At 37.0% G+C, this 21596-nt stretch overlaps 1 protein-coding gene across 4 annotated transcripts in view; it reads left to right on the top strand.

The window, feature by feature from the left end:
* LOC113060580 (arf-GAP with SH3 domain, ANK repeat and PH domain-containing protein 2-like) overlaps positions 1–21596 on the top strand; it is a 66135-nt gene that overhangs the window by 13965 nt on the left and 30574 nt on the right. For all 4 annotated transcript variants that reach the window (XM_026229602.1, XM_026229605.1, XM_026229604.1 and 1 more), the window contains exon 2: positions 11429–11501. In XM_026229602.1, coding sequence (XP_026085387.1) covers positions 11429–11501 — 73 coding nt within the window. The remainder of the gene's footprint in view (positions 1–11428; positions 11502–21596) is intronic.

Raw genomic sequence — 21596 nt, 5'->3', positions numbered from 1 at the left:
ATCATGTGACAGTGGAGTAGAAAATTAAGCTTTGCCATCACAGGAATGAAAATATATTCAAATAGAAAACAGTTTTTTTTTTAATTTAAAATAGTTATATTTTTTCACAGTATTTCTGTTTTTATTGTATTTTTCAATACAATAAAAATAAAATAAGAAAGATGAAAAAATCAAGAGATTCCGCAATACAGTTGAGCATTTCTGTGCCACATCAATGTGGAGGTGCTTAGATTTAGGCTAATTAAAATCTCTAAAGGCATTAAACATGACCTATTAACCTATCAAGTCTCTGATGTCCACGGAGTGAGTATGTGATGTTTTAGCTCAAAAATATAAAATATATATTTTTTAATAGCTTTTTGAAATTGCCACTTTTAGGGAATGAGCCAAAGATTCACCCTTTTTGTGTTCATTACTTTAAATGCAAATGGGCTGATGCTCCCACCTCCCTTTCCAGAAAAGGGTGGAGCTTTGGCATACCGGTGTTGTACCGAATTCTGTGTTCCACTGAAATTTGTGACCATAATACGCGCTGTATTTAGCTAATCCAACCTACTACCTTCACTACAGGGCCTACTAAGGTCACATAATTTGGTGGTCACAGAATTAGGTGCATAACCCCGGCAAGAACAAAACAGCACAATCTCACGCAATCTGATTATACTGTGCATAGTAAATGCACGTTTATAAATTACACATACTGGGAGCATGGCGCGATAAAAATAATGACACGGCTGGTTTCATGGTGTCTTCGCGTGCGATCACATTATGAGCTCGACAAATTCAAGCATTCGACTTCACATTGCTTTCCTATGCAATTTTTAACTACAACATTCCTATTCACGATCATTCTGGTAGCACGTGAAGGCAGCATCCATGTAAACAGGTAGAGACAATGGTGGCTTCAGCAACATTAGCCTTACAGAGAGCCAAGAAGCTCTTTTGGAAAACAAAATATGATGTGTGATGTTTACTTTGTCTGTAGCTGACATTTGCGCACAAAGTGTTGGTATCGATCCCATTTTCAGAAGAAGGAACTCCAGCGCTGAACTGGTTCTTGTTTGTGAGGCATTTTGACATGAAATGATTAGCACAAACATAGGACTTTCCTTTGAAAATTTAATTTAACAGTCTAGACTCCTATGTTCGTTGGTGCATCCCAACACACAACACTTGTAATGCCTCCATGTAGGGCTGGAACGATTCCTCGAGTAACTCGATTACAAAACATTATCAAGGCAAATTCCTCTGCCTCAAAGCCTCTTTTAATTTATTTTAAATCTCACGTCAGGTACTCACTCAGGGCTGTGTCTATGCTAATAGGGAAGAGATCATCACAAATTTTGTGGGACATTCCCTAGTATGATGTCAAAATAGTTAGAAATATGGTACCGCTTGTTTGGAGAGACTGTTTATGATTTATTGGAAGTATAAAAAAATGAATGGATGGATTTTTACCATTATAGGCTAGTTCTTTTCACACACTAAGGCCACACAACTGCGTTCAAACACCTTATAAAAGTGATTTTTGCATAATAGGTCAACTTTAACTAGGGCTGGGTAATATATCGAATATTAGCGATAATATTAGAATAATTTTGACGATGATGTAAAATTCGAAAAAGCATACTTTCCCAAAGAACGCGCTAAACGTCCAAAAACGTAACCTGTTATTGTGGACTGCTCTACACGAACTTTCATGAGTGTGGTTGCCAGAGAGAGAGAGAGAAAGAGAGAGAGAGAGAGAGAGAGAGAGAGAGATTTTTTTCATATATCGCCCCGCCCTAACTTTAAAGTTTAAAAAGCCTTGTGTGATACAATGTAAGTGCGTTAAATCTTTGCTTTGGGCCAAGTGTAAGTGTTTTGGCTAGACAGCCGATTAGGGCCTATCTTTGGTCAGCTGTTTTGGGCTGATGGCCGGTTGTGGTGGGGCTGTTTCTCGAGTGGTGGTAAGCACACATGTGATTTTGGTGAATATGGCTGAGGTTGTTAAATAATGGTTTCCAGAAAAACAGGAAGACATTATCATTTCTAAGAATAAAATTCAATGATTTTGATCATAAAATTCAATGATTTTCAATGATGAAACTTTTCATCCCTGTGTTGTGGATTAAGCTTCACTAAACAATGAAACCAAATGGAGCCACAGCCTAGCAATTACACTCATTCTTTTAATTTGTTTGTAATTTATATTAGTTTTATTTTATTTGCTTATATATTCATTTTGTATTGAAATGTTTATTTTACAAATATCATTAATTAATGCATTCCTAAATATCAGTATGTATTTGGGGAGTTGTTTCTCATGACATTCTAAAATATTTATTGACCTTGAAACAGTCATGAGGAGACAAATCTTTTTTAAATATTAATATAAAAAAAAATCTGAAAAATAAAAAAACAATAATAAAAAAATTTATTTTCTTTATTTGCTTTCTTTTGAAAAAGTAATAAATGTACTTTTTATGACAAGTTAATCCTCAAAAATTAAATATTACATAATTTTCTTTTTTTCATTATGGTATCAGAAATTAAATCTAACAGCACAAATCTAAAATACAAAAATTATAAACATCCTTATCATAGGAAGATGTGTATTAAAGTCACTCTATCTATAAAACATACAATCATATATTTGTGAAGTTTTAAAGTTGGCTTCAAGTTGGCTTCAATTATGGTCGTTTTTTTTCATTATTTGAACCAATCCTCCATTGGATCGAGGCTTGGTCCTGTCAGTTTGACACATGGCAGCATCTGTCAGGAGAAAGTTCCTCCCATTAGGACCCTGGTGTGACTCTTCCCTGGTGTCCCATAAATCAGGGTCACTGCTTTCTGAAAGGGTGATAAGCTCTGAAACCCAGCGCTCTCCCACCAGCGTGGGGAATATAAAGTGACACAGTCACCCCAGCGAAGGCCTGGCACTTTCAGAGATGCTGCTCTCCAGACTGGAGGGAGACAGATGGTGCCTGACGTCATATTGACTTGAATGTCCTTATTTTACTGTCCTGGGATAGTCATCAAACCTTTGGTTTTGTAATGTTTTGGCAGTGTGCAGGATGTCTGTTATACATTAGTTAACAGAAATTAATCAAATGAAAGATGGGGGAGAGCCTCCCGACGCTTTGCACAAGATAATGATGCCAGGACACCACTAGTTCAAGGAATGTCTCATTTCTTTGGCAGATGCTGTGTTGCCCATTATCACCTGAGTGCTATCAAAGTTGACGTGGTGACACTGTCGCACTTTTGTGTGAAGAACAAAGAACACAATGAAACAAAGTCTATTTACATTACAGGGGTTATGGTTTCCCCTGAAGTCCACTTATGATTTTAGTCAAGATCAAATCAAATCAAATTTGTAATTAAAATTTACAGAATAATTTTCCACCTCCCCTCCTGACCTGGTGTTATACTACAACACATAATGTAGCACAGGTGTTAGTTTTGACACGTGTTCTTGATAGATTATTTTTACTCCAGTGTCTGCGGTATTTTTCCCTAGAAGTTATGACCGATAAAAATGTCTTTCCAGTCTTTTAAACTAAAGGTCTGTGAAACAACAGCCTGTGCCAGTGTTGCCACCTTGAGGAAGAACTGATTAGTGCAATGAACAAGTGTGACTTGCACATACAAAGGACAGTTAAGAAAAACGGACCAGTACACCAAATTGGACTGAACTGTCTGAAACATTTTGTGGATTTAATAAACTAGGGCAGCAGTTTTCAATTCCAGTCCTCCCGCCCCCCTGCTCTGCACATTTTGTATGTTTCTCTTATCACTTCAGTCATTTTTTCTATTTAACCGTAAGTGCCCTGTGAAGTGGACAACACAGGATATTCCGCCTAGGGGTGTAAGGAAATATCGATATACGTATCGCATCGCGATATTTTGTTAGCTGATACTATATCGATTCTCAAAAATGGAATATCATAAATTAGAGCTGAAACAACGAATCGATTTAATCGATTAAAATCGATTATTAAAATAGTTGTCAACCTAATTTAGTAATCGATTCGTCGCTAAATAAATTTTATTTGCCATAAGCGGCTCATTTCGTGCATACTTCAAATCTGCGGTGACCAAAGTGTGGCAGTAATGAGCCACCGGAGGTTTTACTCAGCCAGTACAGCAGGTGAAGTAGCGAATAGCCAATAGCTGGCCTCGTTTTATGTCACGTGCTTCCCGAACAGCGTCTCTGCAGCATTCAGCGGGAAGTGGGAGTACTTTACTTTGAGCCTTTAAAATGAAGAGTAACCTGTAAACTCTGCACTACTGAACAGTTTAAGGGGCCGTTCACATAATCGTGTCTTTTGCGTGCTCAAGTTCGTTATTTCCTATGTAGGCGCGCAGTATGCACTCTCATAATGGAAGCGACGCGGTCGCGACACGCACGCGGTGCGATGCGCCCGTTTTTCCAGGCGCGTCCACACCGCATCCATTTATCCTTTGCTGAAATTTCCGGGTCTTCATGGAGAGGGCACGTCATGGAGAGAGCAGGTCATGGTTGCTTAGCAAAGGCAGACGCCTCAGGTGCGCTTCTGCCCGAGCGCTTTGGAAAGAAGGAGAAAGCGGCGCGACTAGCGTTTTCCACGCGTTTTTAGGTGCGATATGTGAACGGCCCCTAAGAATTTTATTTGTGCAGATTCTCCAGTACAAGGTTGTTTGCAAATGTTTAGTCGTAAAAGCTGATTACATTGCTTTTTAACAGTTAACATTTAAAGCTTTACAAACATGTTATGTGATCAGTTTGTCGTTTACCAGTTCATAATTCAGACTTGCAGCCTAATTATGACTGAATGAGAGAGTAAAGAAGTGCATTTTAAATCTACTCAAACATTTACCTAAGTATTCACTGCTCTTTTTCACACAGCAGGTTTTTTGTGTGTGTCATGCCATTGGCACTTTTTTTCGAAGGATTGTTTACAATTTCACAGCATAAGCTATAAAGCTTTTTCCCAGTAAATAATAAAATACAATGCACTGCAATTTTATTCTGTTTTATCCTTATACTTCGTGAAAATATGTTCTCAAAGATTCCTTAAGCTTTGTTTGGGATGTTAAACTACTTTAGGAGCTCTAAGGACTGCCATGGTGAAAACAATATTTGAAATCTCCTTGTGAATTTTGCTAGAGTATGGATCAGTGTTTTGATTGCAGAAGAGTTCGACAAAGGATTACTAACATAATAAAACAACTCCAGGTATATTTTTGATGAGGATATGACAATGCAAAATGGTTAAAATCTCTTAAAAATCTATGCTGAATGATAAAGACCCTTTATTAATAATTTACTTGGGGGAAAAATGGAAAAAACTAAAATATAAGTACATAAACCGATTAATCGTAAAAATAATCGACAGATTAATCGATTATCAAAATAATCGTTAGTTGCAGCCCTATCATAAATAAAAAATCATTCAAGATTCATCGTAGTTTCGTTTTGAGTTTATTTCCCGACCGCTAGATGGCAGTGTTCATCTCTGTACAAATGCTTAGTGATAGGAAATAGCATAAGCGCACGCCACTAATGTTATTGTTAATGTAGTTCGCTGCTTGTAATGCAGGGTGAAAGATTTGTCGCAGTTCATGTTTCGGTGTACGAAGCTGAATTGTGACATCATTTGGGCTTTTGTGGTAACGTCCACTGCGGGACTGTGGTGCTCGCTCCGCCTCGGTTCCGCCGCTTGCCGACCCATGTGAAGAGGCTCGCGCAGGGCACAGCAGGTAGGAGGGTCGCCCCATGACTGCAGCTTTCTCTCATTTTGGGGGCATTGTGTGCAGTTTGTGCATTTCTCGCGTCGCATTTTTGGCGATTCCACGCGGAAGATAAATTTAAAAGGTAATACTTCAGACTTATGTGCCCTCTAGAAGCTTGCATTCTGCAAATGAACGTCACTTGATTGCGCCATCCCAAAGAAGCACAAAGTGACTTTTACAGACTTTTAAATTAAATGTTACCTCCTGGTGGAATGACCTGCGCTCAATCCGAGCAGCTGAGTCTTCAATAACGTTGAATGTTACCGGGACTGATTATTGCAAATGCAGATCCGACTGTGTTCTGGTTAAACAATTTTTATTTATTTATTGCTAAGGTTTGCATATGGTGGTGCACTCTTAATGACAGCTTTCCTTACATTATATTCTATTCATAAAAAATTAAATATCCCCAAATATTGCCTTGCTTACAGTATCACAATGTATCACAACATATCGTATCGCAACCCCTGTATCGTGATGCGTATCGTTAGATTCTTGGCAATGCACAGCCCTAATTCCGCCATGATTCCAGTTCGAAGCGAACGTATATGTTCCATTCAAAGTGCATTGAAAGTGTGCGAGAATTATTGTATTGTATTTATTTACAGAGGTATATGATGTCACACTTGTCCATGTGTGAAGATGTTGCACAGTGCAAATCCGTGAATTAATGTAAAGGTAAACAGATTTCCCCTGCTCAGGGAGTAGGGAGCATGAACACACTGTGTAGCGGCCATGTTAATTGGAGCACAGTTCATGCACGGTGCTCACTTCTAATGAGCTGATTATCTGAATCAGGTGTGTTAACAAAGAGAGTCATTCAAAATGTCTAGAGCAGAAGGTCGCAAGGACTGGAATTGAGAACTGCTGAACTATGCCAGTGCTTCTCAACCACATTCCTGGAGGACCCCCATCACTTTTCAGTTCAATTCAATTCAAGTTTTTATAGCGCTTTTTATGACTACTTCACAGAAAATGAAGTCTACAATATTTGGTAGTAGCTTATAAGTGGTGACTGTCAGTTTGTGCATATGAAAGGAATTTTCAGAAAAATTAATACAAGACATAGTCAACCAGACGATGAACACTATTAACAGCAATTATTATGTGATTGCATAGTAAGTAGCGATATTTGTTAGTTCTGTATGTTGTTTCAGGGTTAGCATCATCTGAGGTCATCTGAGGGGTCAGCATCATCTCTTCTCAAGTGTTCTGGATCCAGACTGGAGCTTGTGTAAATCCTTGTTAAGCAAAACAGAGAAACAAATAGAGACATAATTAGCATAGCTGCTGTTCCAACAAAGTAAAACGAATGAATTTATCCCAAGTTAAAGAATAAGAAATCTGCATTTGATCAGATACAACTGCAGTCACAAATTATGAGATGCATTATTCGAATGCTTGGCGAAAGAGGTGTGTTTTTATTGGTTTATTGGACTTCTGTTTGACTATTTCAGAGGACACTTTTCATTTTCAGATGAAGTGAGGTATTTCCAGATGAGAGCGAGCATGTGGCAGGTGTGTAATTTCACATTGTCAGAAACACTAACACAACATCTTGTCGGTCCCTGCATGCTTATTTAACACTCAGACACTCTCACAGAGGAGCCTGTCAGAATTAGTTTCAACTTAATGAAAATATTGCATCAATGCTGACTGTGGTAGACGTGTCTCGTTTGCTGTGTCCCCTTCGTTTCTCTGCTAACTTTGACTGATGAAGTTTGATGGGTGTTTAGCCTGCTCAGTTCTGCCCTCTGCATTCTTTCAAGGACCCGGTTTAGTGTCTCAGATTTAAATTAAAACCGATGAAGATTAATGTTGAAAGAGTAAGATGAAAAAATGCCACTGTGTTGTCATAACAGCACTTTGGTGAGCGTAGACCTCCGTAACCCCTTGTATGCTCTTCATGAGCTGTGGAAAGCGATTCCTGCCTGCAAGAATCACGAGAAGGTGTAGCAGAGGAAATGTAGTCAGATCTCTTTCTGAGTTAAACGTTCAATAAAACATGGTCTCGGTTTGTCCAGGGCTGAGTGCCTCACTTATAGAAAAAGATAAAGGCCAGTAAAATGAGATTAAGTGGAAGAGTACAGGGTCTGTAGAGATGAAGGTAAATGGAGGCCGATGGCGGTTTCAGATGACAGAAAGCCACTAGATCAGTCTGTCAGATTTTACTGCACATTACTCTAATGTAACTCTTTCTGCACATAAAGGGGAAGCACATGGATTTGTAAGGCTATGGAAGAGCCTCGTTCTGTAAGGGATGGGAAATTGACAGTTGTGTATTGAACTGAACCATTAAAATGGAGGATTCGTTGGAAATGAACATCAGGATTTAGTGTTTTCTTTCAAATAAACCTTCATTTAATAATAGTACCGCTAATAAATGACAATGTTGTTGCCATGGTACCATGCTTAAATTATGTTCATAACACCTATCCATCAAGGCAATCCCAGAATGCATTGAGAAGAGTTCCAAAAGAAATCAATAAATCTAAAATCGTAGACAAGGAAAGAGATAAATAGTTTTATGTATTTGTTCAATAAAAAAAATACTATTTAAAAATGTGGTGTCAAAAGAGTTTTGTCTTTTGAGTATCTTTGTTCACCATGACTGCATTTATTTGATCAATTGTTTTTTATTTTAATATATTTTGTTTTATTAGTTTTATTTCACTTTAGATTTTATTTTTGATTTTTTCTATATGTCTGTGATGACGAAGCTGAATTTCCAGTGTCATGATTGATCAGAAATCTATCTGATATGGTGTGCTGCTTAATGATTTTGTGGAAACTGTGATTTGAGTTTTTGAAAATATGAAGAACAGCATTTATTTGGAATGTAAACCTTTTTTTATATTATAAATGCCTTACTGTCACTTTTGATCGATAATTGTGCGTACTGAAAAAATTACTATAGTATTTGCAGTACTAAAATAACTTAGTAGTACTAAAAATTAAAAAATTAGTACTAAAATTACTTAGTATTTGCAGCATTCTAACTTCAAACTTTTATTATATTTCCAAAGTGGTTTAGACAGGTGGTTGATGCTTTGGGATTAGATCCTAATTCAAGTAATCCATTTATGAATGCTGTAACGAAGTCCTGTTTCTCCTACAATTCTCATGTCACTTCAGTAGTAGATCTCTGTGTGAAACAAAGACACTCTGTGAAGTGAAAGTTAAATTAGCTTTTTTTTTCACTCAGTAGGACACTGAGGTCTAAAGTGAAACTGCTTCCCTATTTGCCTCAAGTCAAGTTTAGGTCACATCTCACTCACTCCCTCAATAACTCTAGCGGTAATAATAATGAAAAAAAAAAACATAATTTTTGTGTGTTGAAGCGTAATCTTTTTCAAAGATAACTAAGAGAAAGATTATAAAAGGATGAAATGATGTAAAATGATCATGAAACTGTGGTGGTGTTAATGTGAATTTCTTTCTATTTGTATGAAATAATTTGGTTTATTATTAACTGTACTGTTTTCTTAGTAAACTCTCCTTTTGCTTTGTCAGGCGTCTCGGTTTTGGTGGTTCCCGGTCGGGCTCACTCCCTGTTATGAGTAAAAGCATTGTCAGTCTACCTACCGCTCTGAAACTGAACACTCAGCTAAATGAAACTCAGCCAGCCGTCAGACGAGCATCTAGAAAACTCTCCTACAACATGTTTGGCAAATGAATATTACACAGCGTTTTTAGTAAAAGCAGGATTTGCATTATCCATTTTGGGAGCAGCGGAGGCTCCTGTGAACGGCAGAGGATGTTGAGTCCGGAGTTTCTTTAGATTTGTCTGCAGGTTTGAGGCTTTGTAAGCAGCATGGACGTACTGAGAAGTGATTGTAGAGGATGTGATCGTTCAACCACATCTGAGCTGGGCTGCATAAGTAGAGGAACTAGATGCTTGAGATTCTATTTCCCTTTTTAATGCTTGATGCAAAATTTAGATTTATTTATTTATTGTTATGTTTCACCCTGCTGTGGTACTGAATGGTATTCTGTTTGGGCTACATGATTTGAGGAAAAATAGTTTTGTGTGTGTTTTCCGTCACACGCATACACTATGAGATTGTACGTTAGGTTAGACTACGTTTAGAGTTTCACTTCACTGCATGATTAAGTCTATATTAAAATACATTTAGAATTACTTAAAAATTCATGATAAGGAGCAAATATGCACAGGTATGACTTTTATGTGTCTTTTATATTTATCTCATCTGACATAGTTAATATCACACGTAGAATGACGGTTTTCTCCAAGTATCAGCACGATTGCAGATGTTATATTGATTTGATGTACAGTTCAATAATTAAAATTAGAAGGTAATATTTAGTGACTTACATTTTAGGCACAAATCGTTGTTTGAACAAATCGGTTGAATGAATCACTCAATGACTCACTTATGCCGTGATTTGCCGCCACCTACTGGTGATTTTAGCTAAGTATATTTTCCTTTTTTGCCAGAATAATTGTAAATATCAATATTTAACGTTTGTTTAATCAAATAATTAATCAAAACATCAAAATAATTAATCAAAACATGCATCTGCATTAAACTGTGTAAATGCATCTAAATGCCACTTCAGATGCAGATTCTATGCCACCTCTGCATTGCAAACTCAAATTTAGTTGATACTGATTACTTTTCTTTAAGATTACGGTCTAACTATTTGAATTTTATTGATAAAATGTAAGGATTTTACATAAAAGATGATGCATACATCAGGTTAGAAAAAATTGGCCTTATAAAGGTAAAAATTTCTGTTACTTCTGCAATCTAGCCACTTCACAGAATAGGAATAATATCAGAAGCTTTACGAGTCAGCTGTCCATGACAGTCCTAAACCTCCCAAGGCACCAGCACCATAACACTCTCTGCTAAATTATGTCTAAATATCGTTATTGTCAAAATTCCAGAAAATATTAGGATATCATTTTTTTTTATCATTGTCACACACCCCCTACCTCCACGTTTGCTGTACTTGGCTGCACAGCATTTGAGAACAGATATACAGTAAATATATATTCTCATAAGGCTGAAAAATAGAAAATAATACAATTGTATAGAGTGAAAATGTGTACTGAGTCAAATGAATGTTGAAATGAGTTAACAGCATTAGAGAAGCAAGAATGTCTTTTGTAATCAATATTTACATTATAACTGAAAAAGACCAGAATAAATGTGGTTACATCATCAAATCAAGAGCTTGTGAATCCAAATTAAACTGAATCATCTAACTGTATACCTAACACCACCCTGACTCAGATTTATGTTTTAAAGTGTGTTATGCTTAAGCTTTGCACTCTTATTGAATGTCATACTGCTCTTTGTGTGTGTTTGTGTGTGTGTGTGTGTTGCATCCTGCGGCGCTCCTGGGGAGTTTTGTTTGGTGACTGTGTGACTTCCGCTACTCCTGCAGTGCAGGGATTGTACTGGAGTATTTTTAGGAGCTTGCTTTTGAATAATGAATCCCCTGCAGACCCAAGACAGCAGGGTCTGCCCTCAGTCTGTATGTGTGAGATTCATATTTGAGCGTGACCTAAAGATAAGTAAGGGTTTTTGATAAATGCTCGTTGTACAGTAGTGCTGATGTTAATGTGAATCTGTATTACTGTCCTAAAGGCTTTGAAATACACACATTATATCTTTCGGTTTCTTTCTGTGTCTGTGTTTAGGCCCTGGATGTGGACCGCAGTGTCCTTTACAAGATGAAGAAGTCAGTTAAGGCCATTTACGCCTCCGGTCTGGGTAAGTGATCTCAGCCTCTTCACTGCCTCGCCTCTCTGTCATTCATCATCTCATCCCGTCTCGTGATGTGGCCGCAGTCTGATTGGATTACAGTCAGCAAATCTCTGGAGCACATCTGTGCATCCATCTGATACAGGGAATGTAGCCGGCTTTATCTATAGGTGACACTTTTGATACATGATATGTTGATCATGCTGAAAAAGAGAGTGTGTCCTTTAGAATGGAACTGAGAGTAGGTACCTTGTTTCTGTTTTTTTATATGGATGTTCAGTGTCTCTATGGGTTTTTCAAGTGCTGAGTGAAATTTGATGAGAGTCTCTATTCGATGTATTGACTAGGGATAGGGCAGAAGGATGCTCAACTAGATGTCCAGCAAGTGACATTTTTTAAAGGTCTTAACCGGTATTTATTTGTTTATTTAGTTATTTTTCTCACACTTGTATAATAGTGATATATTTAGCAGCCATGCTTTGCTGTGAAAAAAATAAAAAATAAAATAATTTCAGTATTTATTGTATTAAAATTTATATTAATATTCTCAATAAAAATTACATACCAGTATTTATTAAATGAAAAAGGCAGGGCATTTGTTTGCATATTCTTTCCATGGCTGTAGTGACTGTGCTTTGCTGGGAAAAATAAAATAATAAAAACCACAATTTGCTCCAAATACTTTGTTTAAAACTATATTATTTTCATATAAAATATTTAAAATTATTAATATCATATTTAAATATTTGAAAGAATACACTTAAAAAAAAATTTACATTTGAATTTTGCAAATGTATTGTCGAAGCCAGTAAGTTTGTTTGAAAAAGTTTCCTTCGCAACCATGCTTTGCTACTAAAAATGAAACAACATTTTTTATATTAAAACTATTTTGTTCTAAGATTTTAACATTAAAACTGTATTTTGATGTTAAAAATACAATTAAGTATTATTAATAAATATTGGACATTAATTATTAAAAGGGGGGTGAAATGCGATTTCATGCATACTGAGTTTTTTACACTGTTAAAGAGTTGGATTCCCATGCTAAACATGGACAAAGTTTCAAAAATTAAGTTGTACGTTTGAAGGAGTATTTCTGTTCCAAAAATACTCCTTCCGGTTTGTCACAAGTTTCGGAAAGTTTTTTTCGAGTATGGCTCTGTGTGACGTTAGATGGAGCGGAATTTCCTTATATGGGTCTTAAGGGCACTTCTGCCGGAAGAGCGCGCGCTCCCGTATAGAAGAGCACAGACATTCACTGATCAGAGCGAAAAAGGGTCACGATTGTGTGTTGGAACCGCATGCAGTGAGTAAAACTGCTTCAAATATCTCTGTGTTGTTAACTTAGCAATCGGCGCTTAAGCACATCAAGTAAACCTTGTAGACCTTTAAAGAAAAAAAAAGACGACATAAAGTGGAACTTAGTCGTTTTCCAAAACCGCTAAGCAAATATATACAGTTTCAATACATACCACATAGAGACGTCCTGCTGTTATTCGTTGCTGCTAAGGCTCTCGTTCAGTTTCAGCCTCTGGATCTGATTCTGGATCATAAATAAACGGCTGAATCTGACTGTTAGCCATGGTTTGTTTTGGATGATGGTTTTTTTTCCTCACGGTAATGTAACAGCTTCCAAACGCTCTCAACGCAAAAGCCTACTGGCGCTCGTGATTCTTTAGCTCCGCCCACACGTCACGCCTCCAGCGGCTCGTGTTTTTTCGAAAATATTTTTCTCTTATAAATATAATAAAACTAAAGACTTTTTGGAGATATGAAGGATGCAGTACTACTCTATAGGCACTCAAGATTAACAGGAGAAAATGAGCATTTCACCCCTCCTTTAAAGATTTAATAAAAACATCTTTGAAATTTCAACATTTATTAAAGAAAGCAGTGTATTTTATTCTATTTATTTTTTTTCAGATAAGGTTTTTCGTGGCTGTAGCTGTAGTGCTTATGAATGAGGTGAATTTATAGCAGGGGAAGTTGCGACAGTAGCCCCACACTGCAAACTCATTGGACAGAATTACTGCTGCTAAACTATGTAAAACATCAAACATGGCTGAGGAAGATTCGAATCGAATATAAGATGACATGAGTTCAACTAGTTTACGGAGTCAAGTTCAAAGTGGAGGTTCAATAATACAAAATCATATTAGATTTTGGGGGGTTTTAGACCAATTAAATCTCACTAAGGGCAGGACTGCTTTTACAAACTGCAAAACCTGATTGCTGAGACCAAAACTCAGAATGAGAAATGATCGCTTGCTGCTTTAAAGAGTAGCACTGTTTAGGATCCAGGGTTAACTTCATGTCGCTGACAGGCTGTTATCTTCACACTGACCGACTGGAGAAGGTGGATTCATGAGTTGTGCTTTTCCCGGAATAGAATTATTTTTTTTAGAGTGTTTCCGAGTGATGCTCCATTGAATGGCTCCAGTTATCAGCGTGTACTGAAGGACTGTTCTTTGTACCGGCTGCCAGTACTGAGGTTGAGCAGCTCTCCATTGTGCTGCCTGTCTCTGCCTAAGACAACACGGCTCATTCACACACTGAATCTGTTTCAACTGCACAAGAAGACCCAGACGAGCGAGCTCTGCTGATCGACACTTTTCCAGGAACACTGCTGGCTCTGTTCAGGCGGGACAGCTGTCTCCCACACCCCAGGGGACAGCTGTGCCAGGACGCACCCTTCATGTCTATCCATCACCCATACGCACTGATGGGATTCCCAGAGCCACGGCTCCGTTATTGTTTCCTGTTTGTGGGAAATGGTGCTTTTGTGTTGTTTCACTCTGGCAGGACCTGTTTCACTTATTTGATTATGCAAATTCAAATTCGATGAAGTATCGTTGAAAATAATTTGCAAACCTGATCCTTATTTGCATTTTATTGAGCTAAACACATCTGACTTGCATGAAATATCTGTGCCTTATTTGCATATCAGACAAACTGAATGCTAATCCATTGCTATTGCTTATATTTTGATTCGTTTTAAATGCTACTAGGCATCAATAAAATAAATCAATACAAATATTTGTTTATGCTATTTTGTTTAAATAAGACACTAAAAATTTGTTGTTTTGAATGCTGCAGTTGATAGGCATCACACAATTCTAATATAAAAATAAATAAAAATGGCAGATATTAATATTTTATACTACTTTGACTAAATAAATAAAACCTCTAAAAACTAAAATGGGTTGTTTTAAATTTTACAAGTGTATTTAGGCATCACAAGGCAACCTTCAGATAAATGTAGCAAGCTATTTAGGCATATTCTAGAATATAAAAAAAAATTATAAATAAAAAAGGGTGATATTAATGTTATTTTATTTTGTATATTTATACTGTTTCGTCTTATGAAAAAAAACTATAAAAAGTAAAATCAAGCTTCACAACATTGTAATTTAAGAATAAAAAAAAAGAAAAAAAAAAAGAAATGATGCTTCTGGTTTTAACACACCATGTATGAGAATATATGAAAATGAATATTCATTTTGAGATTTGCTAAAGTGTCAACAGTTTTACCAAGTGTATTAATAAATTATTAGTGTTTTTCAAAGTTAACTTAAAGTGAACATTAGATGATAAGAATGGTTATTTAAACATTTAAAAATAGGGGAAATGTGCATGAATGATAATAATTACAACATCGTCCGATAATGATATATTAAAAAATGTCTGCTAATATCAGCTGATGACCGAGTTGGCCGGTCAAAAGTGGTTATTCGTTAGGAAAGCCGTATTACACAAGCCTTCATAGGAGCGTCATGTTCCTCTGCAGTAAAACATCAGAGAGTCTCTGCTTACAGGCTGGTGACTCTGGGAGACTTTGATTAAGTTCTCTGCTCTTAACACATTCTGTTATCTGTGAGGAACAGGACATCTGCTCTTAGCTGGCTTTAGAAAGGCACCTAAATCTCTCAGAGTTGACGTGCGAGAGACAAATCTCCTGATCAGAGCGCTCTGAACTGCCGGGTCACGCGCAGAGGTGCAGAAATAGGTGTAATTCACACCTGGAGAGAACAGTGAGTGTGTGTTAAAAACACTGCTGGAGTGTGGAATTTGAAAGCCTCTTGAATCTAACATCTATTAGCATTGCCTCGGCAGATGCTGCTGTGATTGACACAAAAGTGTTAATGTGCCAATTAAAAATAGAAATAATATGTAATATTTCTGTTGTAGCAAATTACAAGGTAAAGCACGAATGTACAAGGTCAAGTCAGAATGTACAATAATAAATTCATATTTTTGACAAAATTTTATTTAAACATGTAATTCAACTTTTATATTATGTTATATTATATTATAAATAATATATAATTTTATATCCGGAATCGCTCTCTCTCTCTTTGTCTTTCTCTCTCTATGTGTGTGTGTGTGTGTGTGTGTTTATAAATATTGTTCAGGTCAGGCTTACTCTCATAACATCTAAAAGGGAAGCTAGAAACATCCTAAAGAAGCACAGGCTGTTTCCATTTTTAAGTCACAGCGCTTACATCATTTCAGTCTCTTCACATACTATCTCATTAATTAAATAAGCTGCCAATGTGTCTTCAGTAAGGTGAAGGAGATCAGCTCTCACTCCTGACACATCAGAGCATTCTCACTTCAGCCCAAGAAACAAGCACTTCTGTTTTACAGTCCTGGATTATTTATGCATGATGATCAGTGTCTATCGCAGGCATCTATCGAGAGGATGGGTGAAAATGAAGGAAGAAAATATGCTGACAGAACTGGAACATCTTTCCTGTGTCTGTTTGGAGCCTGAGGCCTACTGGAGGCTTTTGCCAATAGTGAAACCTTGAGCTGGCATCAGGTGTCTGAGCGTTTCACAGTAAGAAATGTCTAGCAGAGCAAGACGTGTATGAAAACCAGGAGCAACAAGGTTTCTGAAGTGTTTTACACTTATATTGACATAGTGGCTATTGTGTTGCAATGCTAAATTATGAATAAATTGCAGACAAAATTAATAAATTGTAACTAACAAGCAATTTTCTCCCCAAAAGTTAATTCTAATTAGTCATTATTATATGAGAAAGAGTAATGCTGCTCTAAATATCACTAATATTGAGTTACCGACGCTTTAGATGCAGTATTGCTAGTTATTTGGCCTATTTTACTCCAGCAAAAATGATGCAAATTAAGACATATTAGAATAAACCATTAACTTCACAGTAGCGTTTTTTTCAGTCACAATTTTATTGAATGAATCAGTTTTTAAGTAAATCAGTTAAGAAAGAATGATTCACTGCAGTTCCATTTCCCTTCAAATTGTGCAAACTGACATTGTGAATTGAAAATACGCCCGATAGAAACATGTACATTTCGCAAAAATTCCCATATATCGCATGAGGTGGTTTACGCTCACATGGGGTGGTTTTTTTCAGGCAATTCAAAAAAGGAATATTTCATGAAATTGAAAATTGTTTTTACGCATTTACAGGTCACCTGGTGTACGTAAGTAGTGTTAATTTCATTAAAGCTGCGGTAGGGAACTTTTGACGCTCTAGCAGTTAATAAACAGAACTGCTTGCGTCTTGCGGAAGAACATCGTAGCCGGAACTACTTCTCTCTGTTTATGTCTATGAAGAATCACAAAGGTACTGGGTTACTCCACCGCGGAGTACAAGAACTTGAAGTCTTTATTCATGCAAGATGTTCAATAATAGATAATCTTTGGCTCGGTAATGCAAGTTCATGATCCGATTAGTGAACCAATGATTATTTTGAGTCAATCTTTTAAAATTATAATTTATTTTGTTTAACGAAACCAGTGTGAAAACCAGTGTTTCACAAACTGGATAGATCTGAGGTGCAGGGCTCGCAAATTCGTTAGCCCCACGTCCCGTGGCTTTAGTGTTTTCCAGTCCGATGGGCTATCGTGAATCGTGATGTAAAACTTGATTTGCGTTGTTCACTCGCTTGAAGGGGTGAAACGGATCGTAGCTGATCGTTTGCACTTGTTTCTAAATATTGCTGATTCAAGCGTTTTAAGCAATTTGGCGCGTTCGGAGTTTGCGCTCACTCATTCAAAGCACACGCTGCGAGCAGCATTTCAGACAATGCGCTTACAGAGAATGAAACAAATGCTTCATTTAATTGGTGGTATTGCCGGCTTTGGTTGCATTACTCTTATCGCATATGTTGCACTTTGCTGACTTGGCATCCACTTTTATAAAGTGTAGCCACACTTTAGACCTCTTTGGTATTGTAAAATGGAAACGTTTTGAGAAAAAACAACTACAATTGTGTTATGTGACTGCGAGTATCTTCAGAAATCATCCCCGTCACGTCATGTGGTGGTAGACGGCCAATCATGGCGAATCTAGGTCCTTACATGCACGAATGCTACAAGCTCACACAGACACAGCCGCTTGTCAAAAGCTTGGCTTTTGGAACCGAAATTTGGCACCAAAAGTTAAATCATTTTTCGATACTCATAGTATATGATAAAGGTATCGAAATTCGGTACCCAGCCCTAGTTCTGTCATGAGATCTCCACTGTATTGTTTGCGATTGTGATCGCTAAATTAATGCACTTACTCACTCACTGTTGTTTTAGAGAAATAGATTATTGCAATATTGTAATTCAAATTTCTTGAATGACTACAATCATTATGATTATAATTTTGAGAAAAAACAAAACACAACAACTTTTATCATTTTAACCATTATACAGAATGACGAAAATGTGACTATGATTTCATTGATTAAAACCTGATGAAAATGCTCATACATTTCACAAGTCCTGGACTTTCATTGAACAAATCGGTTGAGTGATTAAAATGACTCATTCATAAAGACAGTCTAATTATCACAACCTACTAGCATAACAATATAACCTGAAAATCTCCGGACAGTCTGTCTGGAGCACACCAACACAGATAAGCCAAGTGAGATGCAAACCATCCCAGTGCTGTTGAAGAAAATATTTAACTCCTGGATTGTCCAATCAAATATGAGTACTGAAACCTCCTTTATTATTGTATTGTATTAATAGTTTATTTATCTTCAAAACAAATTGACCTGTGTTCAATAAACTCTATAAGTAGATTGTGACAAATGGGGGGTGTTTTTCTTATCGTATAAACCAGGTGCAATATACACAGGTGTTTAAATGACTCAAGCATTACTCACATGGACCAACCTTCCTCCACTACAGACTCACTACAGAGTTTACAATCATCTGAAACCACATAATAAGCTCCCGGAGCAGCTATCCAGAAAACATTCATGAAGGAAGGAAGGAAGACAATTTTATACTATATGTGTCTAATAGTGAGTTTCAAATGCTTAAAACTCAAGTCACTGCCCTAACGGTTGCTTTTTTGCATGAGTGATTTTGAAGGTGACTGTGAGAGGCCAATGAAGCAGTCATCAACAGACTGTCATTCAGATGGCCACAGCACTTAAAGCCTGCTAGGGTTGAGTTACCATGAGGAAAGACACAGCTAGGAGCCAGAGTTTTGCCTTTGCAGATGTGCAGAGCTCATATGTCGCTTTAAAAACAATAGGCAGATCCAAATGCACAGTTGACCATTGCAGCAGAAAACAAGATGGCATACTTGAAGGCCAAACACAGCCTGTGTTGAGTCTGTACACACACTGCTTGGCCTGGAGATTTACTGTCATAACAATAGTGGCGGCATCAGCTGGAATCCAGCCTGCATGTGAAGAGCCCTACTGTGAATGTCAAACCATTTGGAGATCACAAGCTCTGCTATAAAATTCAGAGCCTCACATGCATTTTTTTGTAAGAGAGTTGCGGCTCAGGCGGAGTTGGGTATTCAACGGTTATGGATGGCATGAGACATTCAGGTTATGGGTGGCACGTTTTTATCTGACTTAAAATATTATATATGTGAACTGATTGTTATGAATTGTATATATTTAATACTTAAATTGTTAAGCCTTTTTTCTTCTTGGCTTGTTTGTGTTTATGGGGTGCAGTGTAACATGTCTTCATGCTTCATTTTTAAAAATATGCCTTATTTTTTGTATATTTTGCCTTTATTTTAAGCCGCTGTCTCCATTGTCATTTGAACGGCCGGATGACTTCCTATTTTTATGAAACCACTCCCTTAGAAATACGCAATGGGCTTCTACATATATATATATAATATAAGTATAAAAGTCCTGGACTTTCATTCCAGAGTGAAACTGTGATTCAAGTGACCCATTCATAAATATACATATAAAATATAAATATAATCATAAATATAATTAACATTTATTTGTATTTATTTTTTCCTGCTTTGTCAATTAGCAAAACATGTTTTTTGAATAGTTTTAGATTTACTTAATGGTACTTAATTGAAAAACATTTAGGTTATGATTGACTTAAAATATTCTACAATTAAAATCATTGCTATGGATTTTGTATGTTGGTTAAATTATGTTCATAAATTAAGGTAAAGATGTCAAACAAAATGTCTAGACATATGGCATAAAATAATAATAATAAAAAAATAAGATACGTCCCGTGTTCAGGAATTGCCATGCATTGGTCATGGAGCTCACTGTAGCAGTGCCTCAGGTGTTTTATTTATTGCTTAAGGTTCACACGTACTCCGTCTACAGTGCGTATATAGTAAGTTATGTGTAAGCAGTTCAGAAGCAGCAGCGAGAGCGGATTATTGTAACGCGAAAGCACATTAAAATAACGCGCACACATATTTCCTTAGCTCTGTTAACAAAACCAGATGCGCGTGCTCAGATCATAGACTGTATAAGGCTCAGATACATGCTGCCTTAAAACGTGTCTCCTCTCGCTCAACCTGTTCATTGTGCACTCACAACTCTCTCTGTGCTCATGCGCAAGATATTAAATCTTTCTATTAATAACCTTTTCTGTTCTCATCTTTTACCGCGTACAGTGTGAACGTTCTGACCCGTTAACATGGGCCGACAGACAGTGTGTGAACCTGGAGTTAGGCATATGCCCAGTCTGTTTTGTTCTCGCGCTCCACTTAGGTGCACTGCATTCTTATTGGTTAACATAACATACTGCGGGAGGTCGTGGCCACGGAAAATCGTGCAATAAATCGATTTAGAAATCGCTCACACTCAAATCGCGATTTTATTACGATTTCGATTTAATCGCACAGCCCTAATTGTGACAAACTCCAAGATAGCGAGTGATTGTATAAAAACATACTGGTACGATTTAATCACACAGCCCGAATTGTGACAAACTTCAGGATAGCGAGTGATTGTATAAAAACATACTTGTACGATTTAATCACTCAGCCCGAATTGTGACAAACTTCAGGATAGCGAGTGATTGTATAAAAACATACTTGTATTTTGTTTAGTACTACAAAATGTCATTAGAATAGCTCCAAGTAATTATAAATTTACTATTTAACCCAGTGTCGAGTGCTGTGTGTAGTATATTTCACACTTAAGTCTTTGCTTGGTGATGCTGACCATATCAATTTCAATGTCATTTAGGACGTTCACTTGGAAGATATCTGACTATTTGTACAGTATACAGTGAACTTACTAGATTCCCTGTTTAAATCTTGCCTACTACGCTATAAAGATAAAACGAATAGGAGTCTGGACTAGTTTAAGCTTGGGTTAGCAATTTTAACTGATGCATATACTGCGCATTTGTGCTCTCATTTGTAATTATCAACTGTTTATTTATTGATGCAGGTGTAGCCATTCATCAAACTGAACAGGCATGGGGCATACAACAAAAACAAGCGTCCTATCCCTGGCTTCCCAGTCAGGTATGAGAAAGGATGCTTTAATTTGAATGGAATGGCCTTCAGATATCTACTATCCTTATTAGCCTGTATTTAATTACTGTGCCTGTTGTTGCTCAAGCACATGAGCACACAAATCAGCTGGAGTGCGTCTCCAGGTCTTCCTTTTGTGTTGTCGCTGCATGGTCCCAGTTCTGGACTGGCTTTAATGTGATTTTGGCTTTAATGTGCACCAACGCCTCTCTTCCTGTCCCACAGTGTCCTTCCTATCGAGATACAATAGGACGCCTAGAGAGAAAGCTCTCAAGGAGACTATCACAAGCAACACTGAATCAAATCAGCTTATGAATTATTCATAAGAGGTCATCGACTATATAATAATACC

This window comes from Carassius auratus, chromosome 42 (genome assembly GCF_003368295.1).
Source record: "Carassius auratus strain Wakin chromosome 42, ASM336829v1, whole genome shotgun sequence".
Taxonomy (NCBI): Eukaryota; Metazoa; Chordata; class Actinopteri; order Cypriniformes; family Cyprinidae; genus Carassius; species Carassius auratus.
The sequence above is the reverse complement of the archived record's forward strand: the minus strand, read 5'-3'. Positions and strand labels throughout refer to the sequence as shown.